General features: G+C 39.9%; 1 protein-coding gene across 8 annotated transcripts in view; it reads right to left on the bottom strand.

The window, feature by feature from the left end:
• ABI2 (abl interactor 2) overlaps positions 1–9,818 on the bottom strand; it is a 121,945-nt gene extending 112,127 nt beyond the window's left edge. For 2 of the 8 annotated variants that reach the window (XM_087435682.1, XM_004426815.3), the window contains exon 1: positions 9,536–9,818. In XM_087435682.1, coding sequence (XP_087291808.1) covers positions 9,536–9,652 — 117 coding nt within the window. In that variant the 5' untranslated portion in view covers positions 9,653–9,818. The remainder of the gene's footprint in view (positions 1–9,535) is intronic. The other 6 variants (XM_087435678.1, XM_087435681.1, XM_004426816.3 and 3 more) reach the window with 4 other exon arrangements.
• Positions 9,819–20,067: the final 10,249 nt, after the last annotated feature.

Here is a 20,067-nt window from a genome sequence, read left to right as displayed (position 1 = left end):
TTTACAGTATTTGATTAGCAAAATTACCATTTAACATAACTCACATCATATTTTCAGGGTTTTTGTAACTATTTTAGTGATGTCAATATGAAAAGAAATTTAAGGTTTCTTTAAATAATAATGCTGTAAGCCTTTAGAAACAGTCCTTTTCCATACACAAATACAGCACATAGCAGAGTGCATAAACAGCAGTCGATATGCACCTATTTGACCATGCCTGCTTATTGTAGCAAATTTCTAGACATCAGTACAAATCCATTTCTTGTTTAAAAAAAAAAAAAAAAGTTCTATAACTCAAAACGCATATTACTTGGCTGACCAAACTTCCTATAGGTACAAATTTTTAAAAAATCCATCTTGCAATCAAACAACGTCTTTCACCTTATCAACAGACTAAAAATAAAATGAATATCTCAATAAATGCGGAAAAAAGCATATAACAAAATATAACATCCATTCATGGTTAAAAAAAATCTTCTCAGCAAACTAAGAATAAAAGAGCTTCCCCAATCTGATAAAGTGCATCCACAAAAACACCTATAGCTAATATCATACTTACTGGTAAAAGCCTAGCTGTTTCCCTCTAGGACTGACAACAAGTGAAGGACACAGGCTCTCACCACTCCTATTCAACATCATACTGGAGGTCCTAGACAGTGTCATGAGGCACGAAAGGGAAATAAAAGGAAAAAAGATTGGAAAGGAAGAAATAAAACTGTCTTTATTTGCTGATGACATAATTGTCTACATAAAAAAAACACCCACAGAATCTTTAAAAAAAAAAAAGCTACTAGAAGGTCAATATACTAGGCCGGCCCGGTGGCTTAGCGGTTAAGTGCGTGCGCTCCGCTAGTGGTGGCCGGGGTTCGGATCCCGGGCGCGCACCGACACACCGCTTCTCCGGCCATGCTGAGGCTGCATCCCACATACAGCAACTAGAAGGATGTGCAGCTATGACATACAACTATCTACTAGGGCTTTGGGGGAAAAAAATAAATAAATAAAATATTTTTTAAAAAAAGGGTCAATATACAAAAGTCAACCCTATTTCTGTACACTAGAAGTAAACAACTGGAAACCGAAATTTTCAATAACAGTACTATTTACTATAGCACCAAAACTCATTAAATAATTAGGGATAAATGTAACAAAATATGTGCAAAATTCGTATTTTAAGGACTACAATGACAAGGGAAATCAAAGACGACCTAAACAAGCAGAGAAAAACACTAAGTCCATATATAGATTGGAGGACTCAATACTGTCAAAATGTCAAGTTGCCCCAAAATGATCAACAGATTCAGGGCAATTGTTTGCAGAAAACATACAGAAAAAGCAAAAGACCTAGAATAGCCAAAACAATTCTAACAAAGTAGAAGACTCACACTACTTGATTTCAAGACTTACTATAAAGCTACAGTGTGATACGAGCATACGTACATACAAAGATCAACAGACCAAAATAGTCCAAAATAGATCCACACACATATGGCCAATTGATTTTCAGCCAAGGTGCCAAGAGAGTTCAATGGAGAGTCTGTTCTACAAATGGTTCTTGAACAATTAGATAGCCATTTGCAAAAATACAAACCTTGACCCATATCTCATATCATGTAGAAAAATTAATTCTAAATGGATCATAAACTTAACTGTAAAACCTAGAATGACAAAACGTCTAGAAGAAAAAACAGAAGAAAATCTTTGTGACTTTGGTTAGGCAAAGATTTCTTAGCTATAGTACCAAAAACATAAACCAAAAAAGAAAAAATTGATAGATTGGACTCCATCAAAATTAAAAACTTCTGCTCTATGAAAGACACTATTAAAATGAAAGGCCAGGCCGGCCCTGTGGCTTGGTGGTTAAGTGCGCGCGCTGCGATGCTGGTGGCCCCGGTTCAGATCCCGGGTGCGCATCGAGGCACCACTTCTCCGTTCATCCTGAGGCCGAGTCCCACATACAGCAACTAGAAGGATGTGCAGCTACAACACACAACTATCCACTGGGGCTTTGGGGGGAAAAATAAAATAAATAAAATCTTTAAAAAAATAATAATAATAAAATAAAATAAAATAAAATAAAATGAAAGGCCAAACCACATACTAGGAGAAATATTTGCAAAATACACATCTAGTAAATATTTGTATCGAGAATATATAAAGAACTCTTGAAACTCAACAATAAAAAAAACAATTAAAAAAACAGACAAGAGATTTGAACACACCTCACCAAAAATGATATACAGATGGTAAATAAGCACATGAAAAAATGCTTAAGATCATTAGTTATAAGGAAAACACAAAATAAAACCAGTGAGATATCACTAACATCTACCAGAATAGCTAAAATTTAAAAACCTGACAAAATCAAGTGCTGACAAGGATAAAGAGTAGCTAGAACTTTGCTGGTGGGAATGCAAAATGGTACCATCATTTTGAAAAAGAATTCAGCACTTTCTATAAAGTTAAACCTACATTTACCATATAACCCAGTAATCACACTGTTAAATATTTACTGTCAAGGCAAAGGGAAGGCAAGATCTGACAGATTCACTCAAGCCCTTGTTAGATTCAAAAAGTCTACTATTGGGCCGGCCCCGTGGCTTAGCGGTTAAGTGCGTGTGCGCTGCTGCTGGCGGCCCGGGTTCAGATCCCGGGCGCGCACCGACACACCACTTCTCTGGCCATGCTGAGGCCGCGTCCCACATACAGTAACTAGAAGAATGTGCAGCTATGACATACAACTATCTACCGGGGCTTTGGGGGGAAAAAAATAAGTAAATAAAATCTTAAAAAAAAAAAAAAAAGTCTACTATTTATATAGAGAGCAAAAGGAAGCATAGCAAGAGCTGAGGCCCTTGCGCAGAGCAAAACCAAAAGGGGCCAAATCATTGCACATGGATGACATACTCTGTTGCTGAAGAGCCAACGCCATGCTGCAGCTTAAGTTTTATAGCCTGCAGCTATATCCTAACCAGTGCAACAGAAGGCTTCATCCCAGAGAGAACCAGGAGGAGAAACTGTATCACAATAGTCTCCTTGGTAAATAGGAAAGTGAGGGAGAAAAGGTCTCGCAGCAGCTCCTCACAAGCCTCCCATAATCTCATATTCCAAGAGAATCACAAGCCAAGACTCAGATCACCTGCAGTTCAAACCTTGCCTATGCAGCCTACGTGGACACATGCAATGTCATCAGGATGCCATAGTGGAGCCAATTCCTTAAATTTATCCAACTGAGATGATATACGTCCTGGGCCAGCTCAGTGGCACAGTGGTTAAGTTCACACACTCCACTTACGTGGCCTGGGGTTCGCAGGTTCAGATCCCAAGTGTGAACCTACCCACTGTTCATTAAACCCATGCTACTATGGCAGTGTCCCACATACAAAAAATAGAGGAGGACTGGCATGGATGTTAGCTCAGGGACAATCCTCTTCAAGCAAAAAGAGGAAGACTGGCAACAGATGTTAGCTCAGGGCCAATCTTCCTCACAAAAAAAAAAAAAATGTCCCACCAACATCTGTTTGCAAATGTTTATAGCTGTATTCATCATTGGCTAAAACTAGAAAATTTTATATTGTGAGAGTTACATAACTGTATAAATTTGTCAAATTTCATAGACCTTTACACCTACAAAGGGTGAATGGTATTATATGTGTATTATATCTCAATAAGCCTGATTTTAAAAATCAAATGAGAAAAAAAAAATCCATGTTGTAAATGATTCAAGGTAAAGCTGCTCTGTGGTCCAAAATTTCTACATTAAGCTCTATTACTTGTATAAGAAATAAAAAGTAAAATTCTGTTCCTTGCAAGGTAACGACTGTATAGCTGCATTCTAAGTAATGCTTAGAGAATATGAATGTCACTTACAATATCTAATAGAAAAAACTTTCAAGACAAATTTAGAGATAGTTACATTCAGACTATAAAATAATTCAGTGCACAGTCTCTAGCACATTCAAGTATGTACTTCCGGCACTCAGTGACTGTTTAATCAGTGTCTACTATATGTACAACATCCTGTGCCTTATGGAAGGATACAGAAAAAACTAACATATGACTCTACCCTCTAGCAGCTTTATATGTGGAACACAAAGTAAACGAAAAATTCAAAGTAGAAGGTACTGTTCCACATGCTACTCTATGAAGCCAATCTATTAGTAACTCCCATAAAAATTCAACCATAAGCTATTAAAAGTCTACAAAGAGTTGAATAAAATTTTCAGGATATTTCTGTAGATCTACCAAAAGATTAAGTTAAATTTTTAGGATGTTTCCATTCATCCACCAAAAGATTACATTTACACACACTGCCACAGCATACTATTAAAATTCCTTGCATTTTAGAAGGAAAGTGACACCAAAAGGATCTCATGCTCAAGAATATCTCCACTATATATTCTACACATAAGTGAATCAATGTGGTTATAAACTATTCTCTGGGAGAGGAAAGAAGACTCTGGATGAAGCAAATCTATCCCACATTCATACATTAATCCTACCAAGGTAAGATGACAGAGTGAAGGAAGAGTTCATGAACTGTTTGAGGAAAGGGCCATTTTGCACCAGGAAGCTCTTCAAGGCAGGGCAAAATGAAGTGCAGCTGGAGTCCTCGGATCAATGAAAGGAATTAAGAGGCCAACTAAGTACCTTGGAAAAGAAAGGAGAGCAAGTGCACAGATGACAAAACTATAAAAAGTTATTTTAAAAATTAAATTAAAAATTCATTAAAACTAAATTAAAAATGTTTTAATTATAAAAAGAGTAAGGGGCTCAGAATATAATTTAGTCTGTGTTTGCAATCCTGTCAAAGGTCTTGAAAATGACTGGTTTGTCACTAAAAATCCAAACACAAATGTCTCTGCTGGGAAGTCAAGACCAGTTTCTTGGAGGATAATAAACCTTGATCAAATCCTGATGAGTTAAGTCACCTCAATCTAGGGAAATTCAGTCTCCCTAATTCAGTCTGATGTCCACCTATGTGGCTCACTCCTCTCTGTGGAGGTTAAAGACATAAGTCACAGGGAAGGACGTAAGTATCAGTCCTCAAACGTCTACTCTCAAATGACCCTCTCTTTCTCCCTCTTCATTCTAGGTACTCCACAGATTCCTCTATTTGTGAGAGCAAACAGAACTCAAACACATCAACACAAACCTCCTTTCTGTATCTTCCAAGACATCCATAAAAAACAAAGTCAAACCTAGCACCACTAAAAGTTCCTTTTTAAAGTATAGAGGTAATATAGAACATGAACCCATTTTTATAAAAATACGATATTTAGTTGTGTATATCAAAAAGATTTAAAAGTATAAATGCCAGATGTGTATTCAAAATGACTGAGCAATTTTAATTCTCTTCCTTAATACCTATCTGTATTTTCCAATAATTTTTCAACAATGAGCATGTATTCTAATGGTTTTTATTAAATAAGAATTTTAAATCTTTATATCGTTTTAGTAATTACCTTTTCATGAAACTAGTAACAAGCCACGATTCTATTATCTCCTTAGAAATCTTTCACGCAATTTTTAATGAATTCTGGGAGTATCCTTGCTAAATAAAGAGGAAAAAAAGGAAAGTTACTAATGACATCTCTCCTATTATTCAAAAGAAAAATATTTCAGACAAAATTTTAGAGTAATTTCTTAGTTTCTGTTCTTTTGAGCAAACCCACGATATTGTATGATTTTGCTCTTAATCCAAACAATGGACAATGGAATTTTACTACATATCTATGTGAATTATCACTATGTGAATTATCACAAAAAGCAACAACTTTCTTTAATCTAACAAAAGGAAAAATGTAAATACAAACAAGTTGTTTTTTCTGATTTTTACTTTAGAAAAGTAACAACTTTAAACTTACTTCATCTACCAAAACATTAAAGCAACTGATTATTATAAAATTCTTTTATTTGTAAAAATGTAGATTCCAAGTTAATCAAAACATTTAAAAAAAATTTTTGGACACTTCCTAGATTAGGGATCAATGTTTATATCAATACATGAAGAAAAGAAGCTCAGGTCTTACATGTATCTCAACAAAAAGTCCTTAACAATTACTACGTCCTTTTTTTTTTACAGGCAAGAAATAAAGAAAATCAATCAGGTAAATATCAGCAAATTGTAGTCAAAGCTTTTTATCATCACATTTTAGAAAAAATATTTTTACTATCACTTTTTCTAGAGGTTGAAATAATAAAACAAAATCATCTTAATTTTTACTAAAGATGATTTTTAAATTTCTAATATTAACTGTATTAATAACCTGGAAAAGTGGGGCTGGCCCCGTGGCTTAGCGGTTAAGTGTGCGCGCTCCACTACTGGCGGCCCCGGTTCGGATTCCGGGCGCGCAGCGATGCACCGCTTGTCCGGCCATGCTGAGGCCTCGTCCCACATACAGCAACTAGAATGATGTGCAACTATGACATACAACCATCTGCTGGGGCTTTGGGGAAAAAAAGGAGGAGGACTGGCAACAGACGTTAGCTCAGAGCTGGTCTTCCTCAGCAAAAAGAGGAGGATTAGCATGGATGTTAGCTCAGGGCTGATCTTCCTCATAAAAAAAATAATAATAAAATAAAATAAACTTTAAAAATAATAATAATAACAACCTGGAAAACTACTACTTACAAGGCTGCTCTACCTGTAGATTTTGTGTTTTAATATAGGCAACATCTGATCACTCCTAATGCCAATAATATATCTGAAGAATATTTTTATAAGAGAGAAACAATTTAAACACAGTACAATTGTTTTCAGAAGGACAGTGCAATCATTTTCCTTCCTTTGCTCAATTTTCACACTAAATATAACCCACATTTAGAATATTCTTATTTACCTTAATTTTTGGATATTCCTATGCATAAAACCAGCTATTTAAGAATACTGAGCAAAGGACCTTACCATTTGTTACACATGAATTCACAGATTTTTCTTTTTTCTGCTTTACAAGCAAAAATTACATTTCCACAAAGTAAAATGAGTGTTGGGTCAGCTAACTTGAGCTAGTGGTTAGGGCATGATGCTATAATAAGGCTAAACTGACCATCTAATCATTGATCCCACCAATTAACTTTCATCTATTGCAGGGTCACAGGCAGCATCAAAACCCCTGCTGGTCAGTTCTTTGGTCACAAGGAGGGGCAGTCAAATGTGCAGCTGGGTCAGCACAAATCCACTATCACCATGTTCTATTTAGCAACTTACCACAAACAAATCATGTAAGAGCTGTTATCTGGGAAGAAAACACCAATAACATACCCACTGGATCCTAAAACAGGTGATAATCTAAGAGGCGAAAGTGTAAAATCTATTTTAGATGCTACACTGAAGAAATATTTTTAATTTTATTTATTTTTTCCCCCAAAGCCCCAGTAGATAGTTGTATGTCATAGCTGCACATCCTTCCAGTTGCTGTATGTGGGACGCAGCCTCAGCATGGCCGGAGAAGCGGTGCATCCGTGCGCGCCCGGGATCCGAACCCGGGCCGCCAGCAGCAGAGCGCGAGCACTTAACCGCTAACCCACGGGGCTGGCCCTGAAGAAATATTTTTAAATCCGAATCTATTTCTACTAATCAAATTTATACTTTTAATTTTAAAATGCCACCACACTAAATTTTGAGTCCCACTGCTATGACAGACAATGATGGCAGTAACGTTCTTCTCAACTGGAAGAAATGTATTAAATATATAAAAAGATGACAAACGCTGATCCTTTTAACCTCTCAGCATTATTAATCCATGTACTTTTACCTTTACGTACAATCATAATCTAAGAGAACTATACCTTCAAATTACAATAAAAATTCTCTTCCAAAGAGAGACAAATCTGTTTCTCTTTTGGTAATAACTGCAACCCAACCACTTTTCCACCCTGAGTCTGTCTTCTGACCTATACTTCTTTCCCATACTATGCTGCAGGAGGCAATGGAATGACCACTTCAGTCCTACAGATTTGCTTCTCCTAGAGACTGAATTCCCTGGGGATAGCACAGCTTCCGCCAGGCTTTCTTCACACCTGTAGTCCATTACAGAGTATAAACTGACACACTATATGGTATCCATGTGCTCACAGATCAGCCTCTCCTACTAACTACACTATGAAATTCTGTACACACTAGGTGTGTATCATCAACCTCTGACACAGCGCCAGGCCACAAAAGACTTTCAAATACGTTTAGTGGAAAACTGAGCAACTGAACCTTTGAATCTTTCCTATCCCACTCAATATCAGCAAAGCACCCCACAAATATGGACAATTACATTTTTTGCAATAATCTTTGACACACGACACATTCTTTCTTTTCCTACTGGCCATACTTTCAACAGCCTCTTTGGAGGGAAAAGCCCTGTATTATGTCTTGTTCATTCTCCAATACAAATATTCCCTACAAGAGAATACAGAGTTCAGTATATGTCTAATCTAGTAAAATTTCACACAATACCATCTTTGATTAGCCACGTGGTCCTTACAAAATTTATAAATCTACGAAAAATTTTAACACCTTTTTTTTTAAGCTTACACTGAGACTTCAGAATGCTTCCCAACACAGCTGATGTTAACAAGGATGCCTGGAAGATGGAGGTGGGAGCAGGAAAAAAGACCATAGTGAAGAAACAACTTAATGTACTTCCACTGCCACCTTTATCCCGAGAGAATTTAAATGGGAAGGGAAAAAAATGGAGGTAGAACCTATGATTCAGAATAAGCGATAAAGAAAACAAAAGATGCTGAATTTGCAAACTGTGCGTTTTAACCTACCCTTTCAAATAATTTTTGAAGAATTTTTTTTTAAGCCACATAATCTTTTGCTCCATCCAGGCGCAGCTGGATCTCGTCTCACCCAACATCCCCCGCCTCCACACACACACACACACACACACACACCCCTACCACTATAAGTCCCTGTGCCAAACCAACCATCAAGGGAAAAATTAAACCCTGAGCATCATTTCCTAATTCTCTCTGAAAAATAGTGACAATTCTTTATTCTTTTTCCCACAGGAAAATTACCTATTCTAACGGGATGGGGGGGGGGGGACCCAGCCCATTATCATGCAGCTTCTCATTCTCCACAGGGAAAAAAAATGGCAATAACTTCCACTAGGAGACAACTGCTCTTCTACCGCATCCCCGGTTAGAACCTAAAAACAAACACGCAAAAACCGGTCTCTTGCGGCTTTCACACGAATAGAAAACGGAGGCACACTACTTTGCAGCAACACAGCCCCTCAAGAGCCCTCCGGAGCTCGGGGGAGGGCGCCGTCCGCCCCGCGCCGCCGCCGTCGGCCGGGCAGGGTTCTGTCACCCGGAACGCCGCCCTCCGCCTGCCCCGCCGCCGAGCGGGGGCGGGACACAGCACTCCGCACCGAGGACCGATGCCGGCGGCTAAACGGGCGCCGAGGCCAGGCCGCTCCGAGCGCCGGATCCGCGCCCCTCCACAGCCCCCGCTCCGCGCCTGCCCCCGGCCCGGCCCGCGCCCCCGCGCCCGCTGCCCCCGCGCCCGAGCACCGGCCGGGCGGCGTCGCACCTGGATGTAGTTGTTCTCGCAGTAGTCGGCCACCCGCTCCAGGTTCGTGTAACTGTCGAAGAGGGCCCGGCGGCCCCCCGGGATCTCCTCCTCCAGCAGCATCTGCAGCTCCGCCATCTTCACATCCTCCTCCTCCTCAGGCGGACCGCAGAGGGAGCGGCGGCGGCGCCAGGGAAACCCAAGGCCGGGAGAGGAGGGGGGCGCGGCGGCGGCAACGCGGGAGGAGCGAGGAGCAGCCCCCGCGCGCGGCAGGGGAGGGGGCGGCGGGGCCGGGGGCGGGGCGCGAGCCGGCCGACTCGAGGACGGTCACCGCGGCGACGGCCGGCCCGGCGAGCGCACGCGCGCTCCCTCCGTCCGCCCCCGAGCGCCCGAAAAAGATTCCCACCCGCGCCGCCCCCCCCACTTCCGGCGTCTCCTAGCGACGACGGGAGCGGGCCGGGAGGCGCGCCGTTAACCCTTCGGGCCCCGCGGTTGCGTGGCTCGCGAGGCCCCCGGCGGCCTTTGTTAGTCCGGCGCAGCGCGCCGCAGCCGCCGCCCCGCGGTCAGCGGCCTGAGGGATAATCTCGGGCCGCAGAGCTTCCATGCGGCTTGACGCGCCACCTCGCTTTCCGTTTTTCGCTTCATCCTTGACCTCCTCCATCCTCTGTGGTGCAGATAATCCCAGGGCTCCTCCCGTGTGTGCCCACTGAAGCCTCTGTTGTGTTCCTGTCCGCCGTCCCTGGACCTCAGCCTTGCGTGCCTGCCCAGCCGCGGTTCCCTTCCTCGCCCGCAGCCTTCCCGTCACTCCCCGGCCGCCGTCGACTTCGCTGTCTGTTGTCCTCGTGGATTCAGTATTTCAAGTTTCGGAACGGTTTTGCCGGTACTAATTTCCTTCTTCACAGGGCTGTTACATGGATAAAATAAAAGTTTATGTGAAAGCACCTGGAAAAACCTTCAATGCTACAGAAATTCAAGGTAGATCATTTCGATCTTGCAGAGTTATTATTCTGTTCTTACTCTCCGGATACTGTATCTTTTCGTCCTAAATCTGACTACTCCACACAATGTAATCTTAAAAACTAAAATGCCTGACAACTGCTGAGATATTATCAAGTCCGTGACCTTTACTTGTACTGCGGAAAGTCAAGGTTGACTACATTTGTAGTTTAGAACAAGATCCATTATTTCAACTCTTGTTCTTGCTTTTGTGATTCCTTGGCCTTCCTACAGGGATTTTTTCACCTCTTTTTTTTTTTTTTTCCTCCAGATGATGAGGAAACTATATTATAGTTTCTCAAAAAAAATCATTTTAATTTTCTGGAGCAATCTCTGATGTTATTATATTGGCTCTATGATATACACATTAGCAAATTGAGTTTTCACTGTGACACTCAAATTAGAGGATATTGAAGATGTTGGTCCAGTCCAACTAGTTTTATTCTTAACCACTTTAAATATCTTCTGTATTAGTGGTTCTCAGATTTAAGTGTGAAAAGCTTGTTAAAAATGAAAGCCACGGGGTCCCACTCTAGAGACTGATGAGAGAGTAGTGATGGAATGGGGTAGTTACTTAAACGGCACATAAACCTGCTTCAGGGAATAAGACACGGATGAAAATCAAATGAATAAAACATACTAGACCAAGCAAACTTTTCTCTCAGATTAAATTTCAGTGGATCAAAAGGCTACTGTTGAACTGTAAGCAACCCACCAGGTGTGTTAAATGGTAGACAGACTCTTCCCCCATTACACTTATCCCACCTAGCATTCTTTCAAATACTGCTTAGCATTAACCCAATAAACAAATCTCTCTGAGGGATCATTCCTCATTTTAGGAATCACTGCGTGAAGATTCTAGTACTTTCTCAAATTAATTTGTGACAACCTCTTTGGATCTTAGTTTCCTTATCTGAAAAATCAAAGGGTTAAGCTCAGGTCCGTTGTTCTGCAACTTCAGTGTGGACTGGAATCACCTGTAGGGCTTGTTAAAACACGGGATTCCTAGACCCCCACCCCGAGAGTTTCTGATTCAGTTGGTCTGGCCCAATTTATATTTCTAATTTATATTTCTAACAAGTTCCGCGGTGATGCAGCTGAAACGGCCCTTCTGGCTCTGATGGTCTGTGATTCCAAGTTCTGGCAGCTGGGAATCTCCACCAAGAGAGCTTTTAACACTAAGCAGAATCTAAGGCTCCAAGGACATAGATATACACTTGTGCTGCCACCAACATAATTTAAGCAAAAAGGAAACAACTACAAGATCTATAAAAGTACCTATATCGTGTGTATATGTATTATCCGAGGGGTGGGATTGTAGGGGGGTTTTTTGTTCATCTTAATTTTTCTAAAATTAACATGGATTATTTTTCTAAGAGTCCAGTGAGACTATCTCCCAAAATCACAGAGAATACTTTTATTAATGCAGCCCAAGATAACATTTTTTTAGCAATTTTATCATCAGCTTGATTCAAAGTAAGCATTAAAAACTCTTAGATTTTTTACATATTAACCCAGTCATGCCAAGTACAGTTGATTTTTTTTTTTAATCTAATTGCAGTTGTTTATATTTATTTCCAATATGTTATACCTTGGCTTTGTCTCAAATTTGAATCCTTGAAAATAAATAATCTTGCTTCACATCATCTAGAGATGTGATAAGCAAGACTGTGGGGTTCACCATAGCCTTTAATAAGAATGCTGAACAAATCAAGGCCAAGAAGACAGCCTGATGGCTTGCACTAAACGCCTCAGTCATTCAGAGCCACTATCAATATACCTTAAATTTGGCCACCTGTGAATGTACCTTAAAGAACTCACCCTTATCCAACGTTCCATCATCATAGTGACACGACTCGTGAGAAAGTGTCAAATTCTTCTGCTGAAATAAAGATGCACTATGTCTGTGGAATTCCCCTGATGTATATCATCCTAGTAACTCGATCCTTAAACGAGGAAATTAAGGTAAGGACAATGCCTGATAGTATGGGCTCAAAAGAAATAAACGTTGCTCAACAGAACTGTTTACATAGCTCTTCTTACAACATCTAGAAGACATACCCATTCACTCCAGACATTCTCCTCAGATTTTTCCTGCACACCATTGACATGCTAATTGACTATAATCATTGTTTTCATCACTAACTCTTTGTCCCAAAATTTTCAGTCTCTCTTTTAAATGACATCAACCTACCAGCTTTAGTATCAACCTTATTAACAGTGTCAATTAGTATTTAATATTACTGTATTTTCTCATTCATTTTTAAATTTATTAGAGAACAAATAGCATCTATGGCACCTAAATAATGATTCCAGCTGTTTCATATCCATACAAATTTATTCTTTTTCCTGGTTTTACATTAAATGCTTGGAAACTATTAAAGAATGTCTTTCTTCTTAATGAAGATATTTTGGACTGTTTTCGTTTTTCACCTTGAGAATTTTAAAATTAGTTTTCTGGCTGCTATTGCTTTATCAGGCAATACCAAATTGGGTATATATGTATATATATTGTATATTACAATATATATTTCTTTTTTTTTTTTTTTTTGGTGAGGAAGATCAGCCCTGAGCTAGCATCCATGCCAACCCTCCTCTTTTTGCTGAGGAAGACCGGCCCTGAGCTAACATCTATTGCCAATCCTCCTCCTTTTTTTTTTTTTTCCCTTTTTCTCCCCAAAGCCCCAGCACACAGTTTTATGTCATAGTTGTACATCCTGTAGTTGCTGTATGTGGGACGCGGCCTCAGCGTGGCCGGAGAAGCAGTGCGTCGGTGCGCACCCAGGGTTCCGAACCCTGGGCGGCCAGTAGTGGAGTGCATGCACTTAACCATTAAGCCACGGGGCTGGCCCAACAATATATATTTCAATGAATGAATATAGATGAATACATATATTTCAATGAATTTTAAAAGAATTCCTTTTTGTGCAATTAAATTCCTGTTAGAGATTTTACAGGAGAAATGCAAGCAGAGTTTTTATTCAAACAATGACATGGTTAACTGAGTTCTCCTTCTCACCCCAAACAAGAAAAATAATTATCAGTGATTAATATTTTCACAGCCAGCCCTGGTGGTCTAGTGGTTAAGATTCAGAGCTTGCTGAGGCCCGGGTTCGTTTCCAGGTGGGGAAACCATATCACCCGTCTGTCGGTTGTCAGGCCGTGGCAGCTGCATGTTGCTGTGATGCTGAAAGCTACACCATTGGTATTTCAGATCCCAGCAGGGTCACCCAGAGTGGAGAGGTTTCAGTGGAGCTTCCAGACTAAGACAGACTAGGATGAAGGACCTGGCCACCCACTTCTGAAAAAATTGGCCATGAAAACCCTGTGAATAGCAGTAGAGCACTGGCTAGTACAGTGCTGGAAGGTGAGAGGATGGCGCAGAAAGACTGGGCAGGGCTCTGCACTGCTGTCCACAGGGTCACTAGGAGTCCGAATCCACTTGACAGCACTAAGAACAAAACATTTTCATAGTATTTATGTACATTTCTGGGTTTTAATCAGATTTAAGACTATCAGGAAATTTTCATACCAAGTGTATATAATTTGAATGTATTTTTGAAATGAATTTTCTGTATGTGATCAAAAGATAAATGGCTGGAATCTAAGCTTTACATTTTTAGGCAAGTGTTATCATCTGAAATGTTGGTTTCAGTTTTAGTGATATAAACTTTGGTCTCAATTTTAGGGATATGGATATAATGGTTAAAAATGTACCAAACTATTTGGGGAAAAAAGGCTTACTGTACAATAGAGCATTCTGTGCTTTACAGCTGTATGAACGCACATTTTAAGAAATAAGTTAAAAATTCCTGGAAAGAATACACATCCATCAAAATTAGTTTGTAAAAAAAAAACAAAACCCTCATTTTCAGAAAGTCAATAGCTATATAGCCCACAATTCTCATACATTTTTTTCTTTTTTATTGAAAGTCATATTTTTTTCTCTCTTCATTATGGAAATTACAAACATACCATATGGAGAATGGTATGATGAATACACAAATACCTATTAATTAGATGTAACAACAGCTTCTATTTTACCTTATCTTATTTTTATGCTAAAGAATTTTAAAGAAAATTACAGTAATCATGACATTTAACCCATGATACATTACTATATATCTCTAAAAAATAGAACATTTTGCTACATAACCACAATATTGTTAGCACATTCAAGAAAATCAACAAGAATCCCTTCATACTATCCAATACCCAATAAAAAACATTTTTCAAGAAGAAATTACACTTATAAAGAGAGGAATACCATATACTCAAGATACAACCTGGAGGGATTATATTTAAATACTTAGTAATCTATAATAGTTTCCTGTGGGAGACAAAAAAAATAGCTCCCTTCCTTGTGAAAGATAAGAGAAAAAATTTTTTCCATTAAACCATGAGAGTGGACAATATAAACCTGAAATTATTCATGATAATGTATCTCTGTGTATAGGTATAACAATGGGGTAGACAATTTATCTTGAAAGGCATGTGTTTGAAGAATAAAAATTCTTCAGTTCTTTAGTTGCTCCTAAAATTGGCTTTGCATATTCCCCCCCAACAAAACAGTGAATTTCGGAGCTAAAGCATAAACATAAGTTTCCTCACAGCAGACAGATCACCAGTTCACAAAAACTGGATTTCTAAAATTAGCTACTTTTGTTCATACTTTTGTTTTAAATTATGTTAAAGATTTTACAAAACTTCAAAACTCAAAATGTATTAACTGGGTTTTTATTACTGAAAACCACACTGACCTTCACTTAACATGAATTGCTAAGAGTTTGAAATGTACCAGTTTTCTGATTATGCATTAATGCCAGTAGAACCTGTATGCTGAGTATTAACCGACCTACAGTGTGATTTCCCAAGATGCCAACTTTTTAAATAACAATCTGTTTCTCGTCAGTTTCAGTAATACAGAAAAGAGGTTACACTTGGACAAGATTGCTAACTAAACACTATGTCGCATGGTAATGAGTCTCACTTGGGTGAGTACAAGGTTGATAAGAATAAGGGTATTCTTGACCGCTGATTGATATGCTCCTGAAATGGAATGTAGAAGAGGTTAACAGCACAAAAACGATTCATGATTTTCTATGTCAAAGTAATTTTACGTAGCCTCTTGGAAAGAAAGGAGCCAAACAGAATAATTTTGATATCTTAAAATGGCAGGGAACAGTGAATGTAACTACACTTAAAATACATCAGTAGGACTTCTTCCTTCCTCCTCCACAGGAATTAACAATATATTTTCCACATATTTCTGTTAGCTACTTCTATTATCTAAACGTCTATCCATATGAATAAGTAAATGACTCATATCACTGAAATATTTCATAGGATTTTATGATGATATTTCTATTATACTTTCCAGCAGAAAAATCTATTTTACCTTCCAGCAGAAAAATATTTAGCAATTCTGATTAAAATACAGAAAAATAAGAGTTCCATTAGTGAAATGGGGTTTAAGAGATTTTTAGTGTACTAGAACACTTTTGCAAATTTAATAGTGTATTATGAAATTGCTTTTTTTTCCGAAGTTTGGCATCTATTAATTGCCTATTTTGTAAATAATTTTAAGACATCCTAGAGAGGTTTAAACCACTTGATGATAAATCATAAATATGATATTTATGGGTATTTGGAAAAACACCTGCATACAACCAGGCAGAATAGCCCTCACAAACCACTGAGTCACAGCACGGTGCCACACAAGGCCAGGGGTGCTGGCTCCACGGCCATGACCAGTGCTGTCCCACAGAATCCTGCTGCTCAGGAGGGCCCTATGCTTGGAGTTTAATGCTGTGAGGGCACTAGAGTGAAACTCTTAAAAATTTTATCTTTGAATTTGTGTTTTGTAAGTCCAATGGGACCACGGAGCATGCACAGGGGTCTTAAAGCCCACCTCTTTCCTTCCCCGGACAGGTTCTCAGTGACCAGCTCCCTGTTCCGAGGGGCTGTGGGCCCCACCTGGCCTCCCTCTCCCCACCCTTGCCCATGACCACTGCTGCCTTCTGTGCAGGGACAGGTTCTCAGTGACCAACTCCCTGTTCCGCGGGGCTGTGGGCCCCACCTGGCCTCCCTCTCCCCACCCCTGCCCATGACCACTGCTGCCTTCTGTGCAGGGCAATAGGATTGTATCAGCAGGGGAGTCGGTGGAGGAGGCCCACTTCTGTCATGGTCACCCTTCAGTGGAAGCCTGGGTGCAGCCGTGGGGAGGGCCAGGTCCCACAAGCGGTTGCTCTGCAGCATCTTGAGGCCCGTCAAGGAAGCCGGTCATCCCTGCCTTGGGCTGGCCACGCCACAGCATGTTCACCAGGGGACTGGGCGGGGCCCTCTTGACTACTCCTGATCCAGGTAATTCCCCAGCATGGGAATTTCAATTCCCTGGGAGTCACCCATCCACCATAGGTTAAAAGAGCAGGCCCACGGGGTGGGAGATGGACTTTGTCCCCAGACAAGGCCCCACATTTTCATTTTGCACTGGGTCCCACAAATTATGTAGTCAGCCCTGATTGTGCCTCTTACAATAAAAATAAACCCGAAAACCTTTATAAACTTCATAGCATGGACTGTGGAACATCTCTTTTCAAGGGTTTTGTTTGTTTTTAGGAGACTATTATCCTATTTCTCTCAGTTACCAATAATAGTATACTAATTTAGCCAGTTCTTTTTGCTTAGAAGGCCTTTTCTTTGTTTTAAATTCTTCCTTTAGAGAATAAAATGAAACCAAAAGAAAAAAAAATCATTCTGAACAAGCAAAAAAAAAAAAAATTGTATGAGCCTGGGCAAATTCTCATATAAAATAACCTCTCTCAGCTTTAATTTCCCCCTTATATGAGGGGAGTGGATTAGAAAATATCCATGGATTCTTTTAAATGTAACATAGTTTTACAAAGTCTATTAAGACTAAAGTAAATCAAAGCTAATATATTAATAGATCATACTTCTGACCTCAACTTAGTTAATTAACTGTCCTCAGGGGTTCTTAAATTATTACAAAATGTTAATTTTTTAAACTGCACCACAGAGGACCTAAAATATAAAACAAAAACATAGCTCTTCAGCAAGCATCTCAAAATTTCAGGCATCCATGTTAAGAGTTCTTAAGTTAAGGGGCCAGCCCAGTGGCATAGTGGTTAAGTTCGGCATGCTGTGCTTCGGTGGCCTGGGTTTGCAGGCTTGGATCCCAGGCGCGGACCTACACCACTCATCAAGCCATGCTGTGGTGGCAACCCACATACAGAATAAAGGAAGATTGGCACATACATTAGCTTAGGGCCAATCTTCCTCACCAAAAAAAAAAAAAAAGTTCTTAAGTAAAAGTCAGTTACTGTTACTAAAAGGTACCAGTGACTACGTCCATATTCCATTGCTTAATAAATTCTTATTTCCAGAATTGAGGATGAGAATTCCCTCCTCCTAAACTTTGGGTCTCCAATATCCCAGTACTCTCCTCCTGGCTCCTGACACGCAAAACAGAGTTTAATAGACAAGGGTATCTGAAGTGGGGTAAAAGGAAGTGAAGAGGTCTGATAATGGATCTCTCTAGCATTGCTGGATTGGAGATCAGGCCAGAAGGCAGCTCTGGAGTGCCTCTGTGCACATTGTAGAGAAGTCTCTTGTGATTCTGAGTCACCCTATGATATTAACAATGGATTGGATTTAAAGATTTTATTTATTTATTTTTTTCCCCCCAAAGCCCCAGTAGATAGTTGTGTGTCATAGCTGCACATCCTTCTAGTTGCTGTATGTGGGACGCAGCCTCAGCATGGCCGGAGAAGCAGTGCGTCAGTGCGCGCCCAGGATCCAAACCCGGGCCGCCAGCAGCGGAGCGCACACACTTAACCACTAAGCCATGGGGCCTAGATTGGATTTAGATGATCCCAGGGAGGATGGATCAGTTTGGGGGCTAACCAAGAGATTTGGTCCAGAATTTCCCAAACTTCCGAGGGCTCTCTTATAAATACTCTAAATAAGAAAAATCAGAAACTCAGAACAAACTCGCGGTTGTACTTCAATCCAAAATTTCATCTTGCGTTTGAAACCAGATCACTCTCTGATCACGGAGAGAACAAGGTGTCATTTATCTCGGTGGGATCACCATGCTACAGAACTGCCCTATTGCTTGATTTGCATTTTCCAAAATTATATAATTCCCACAGGGCACCACCCGGATAGAAAGATACCACAGTGCCCAATTATTGTGATTAAATCCCGTACTGGGAAAGATGAAAACCTCAAAGAAACAGACATAAATTTTATACACACATTAAGAAAGGTTGTCATGGCAACTTTGCTTGAAGATATGTATTTTTAAATCTAAGTAAATTTAACATTCAAAACACATTTGCATCTCCCTCAAAGAGATTCTGTATCAAGAATTTTTTTTTGTAATTTTCCAGTTCCTTCTGAATCTACATCTCCTTGAAAGTGTAACGAAATCCTATGACTATAATAGCAGCATAGACTTAAGCACATCTTTTCAGGATACAAGAAAACTCCACAGTGAAAGCCCAATAACATTAGTCTTCTACTCCCAGGAGTCCGAGGCTTCTCCCTCTAAATTTTTAAATTGTACCAGGCTATGCCATATAATCTCTACAAGGTCCTTTTAAGCTCTAAAAATCAATTATCAATTAGCTGATGACCTTGCAATATAAGAAACAAATCATGAAAGTTGAACACACCTAGTGCTGTGGTATAATTAAACCATAATTCATACAAATGACTGTAATAAATATTGCTCTTTAACCTAGTCCCACCAATTCTTAGCTTTGTTTCTTCTCACTCTGCAAGTTCTCCAATATTCCTACTCAGCATCAATGTTAACAGTTTTCCTTGATAAGACACCTAGTTTAATTCTCTTGCTCACACACTAAAAATAACAAAAATAACAGTTTGACTCCCAACAGTTCCTTGTGCTTCTTCCCCACTACAGCCTATAGCTGAAGCCTTCTGTGTTCTTTGTCATGTAGTCATCTACAAGATCCTTCCTATGTCCCTTTCAGCCACTAACCTAAAGAGTCCTTGGGCTGCTTCCAAATCCAGGACCCTGAGAGCTCTGAGTACTGGAAGGTTAAGCTTTGGGACATGAGACTTTGGGGTTCTCCCTCCTGGAGTGAAGCACAGAAAGGACAGAACACAGTAATGATGTCATGTCTGTTTGGTTCACTGCTAGATCCCCAGTGCCTAGTGTAAGATCTGGCATGCATTAAGTGCTCAATAAAAAACTGTTGCCTGACTAAATGGGTCCCGTTTCTTTGGATAGGAATGGAAGTCAGGACAGGGGTATAGGAGAGAGTCAGTAGAGCAAGAGGGCTGTGCTCTGACAGAGAAAGAGAGGTAAGGGAGCAAGAGAATATGGAATTCAGGTCGTTTGGTTGTAAGGCTATGGTCATTCCTAGTCTGGAGAATCTCTGGACCATGCATAGTTTGAGGCACTAGCTAAGATGTTCCCTGAGACTCCTATTTGTCTCTAGAACATGTTGGACAAAAGGTTTCTGTTCTATAGAACACTGCTTTCAGGAAACACTGGTTTTACAGGATAA

Source organism: Ceratotherium simum, chromosome 9, assembly GCF_057802395.1.
Source record: "Ceratotherium simum simum isolate JZ-2026a chromosome 9, ASM5780239v1, whole genome shotgun sequence".
NCBI lineage: Eukaryota > Metazoa > Chordata > Mammalia > Perissodactyla > Rhinocerotidae > Ceratotherium > Ceratotherium simum.
This window is presented reverse-complemented; position numbering and strand designations above follow the sequence as displayed.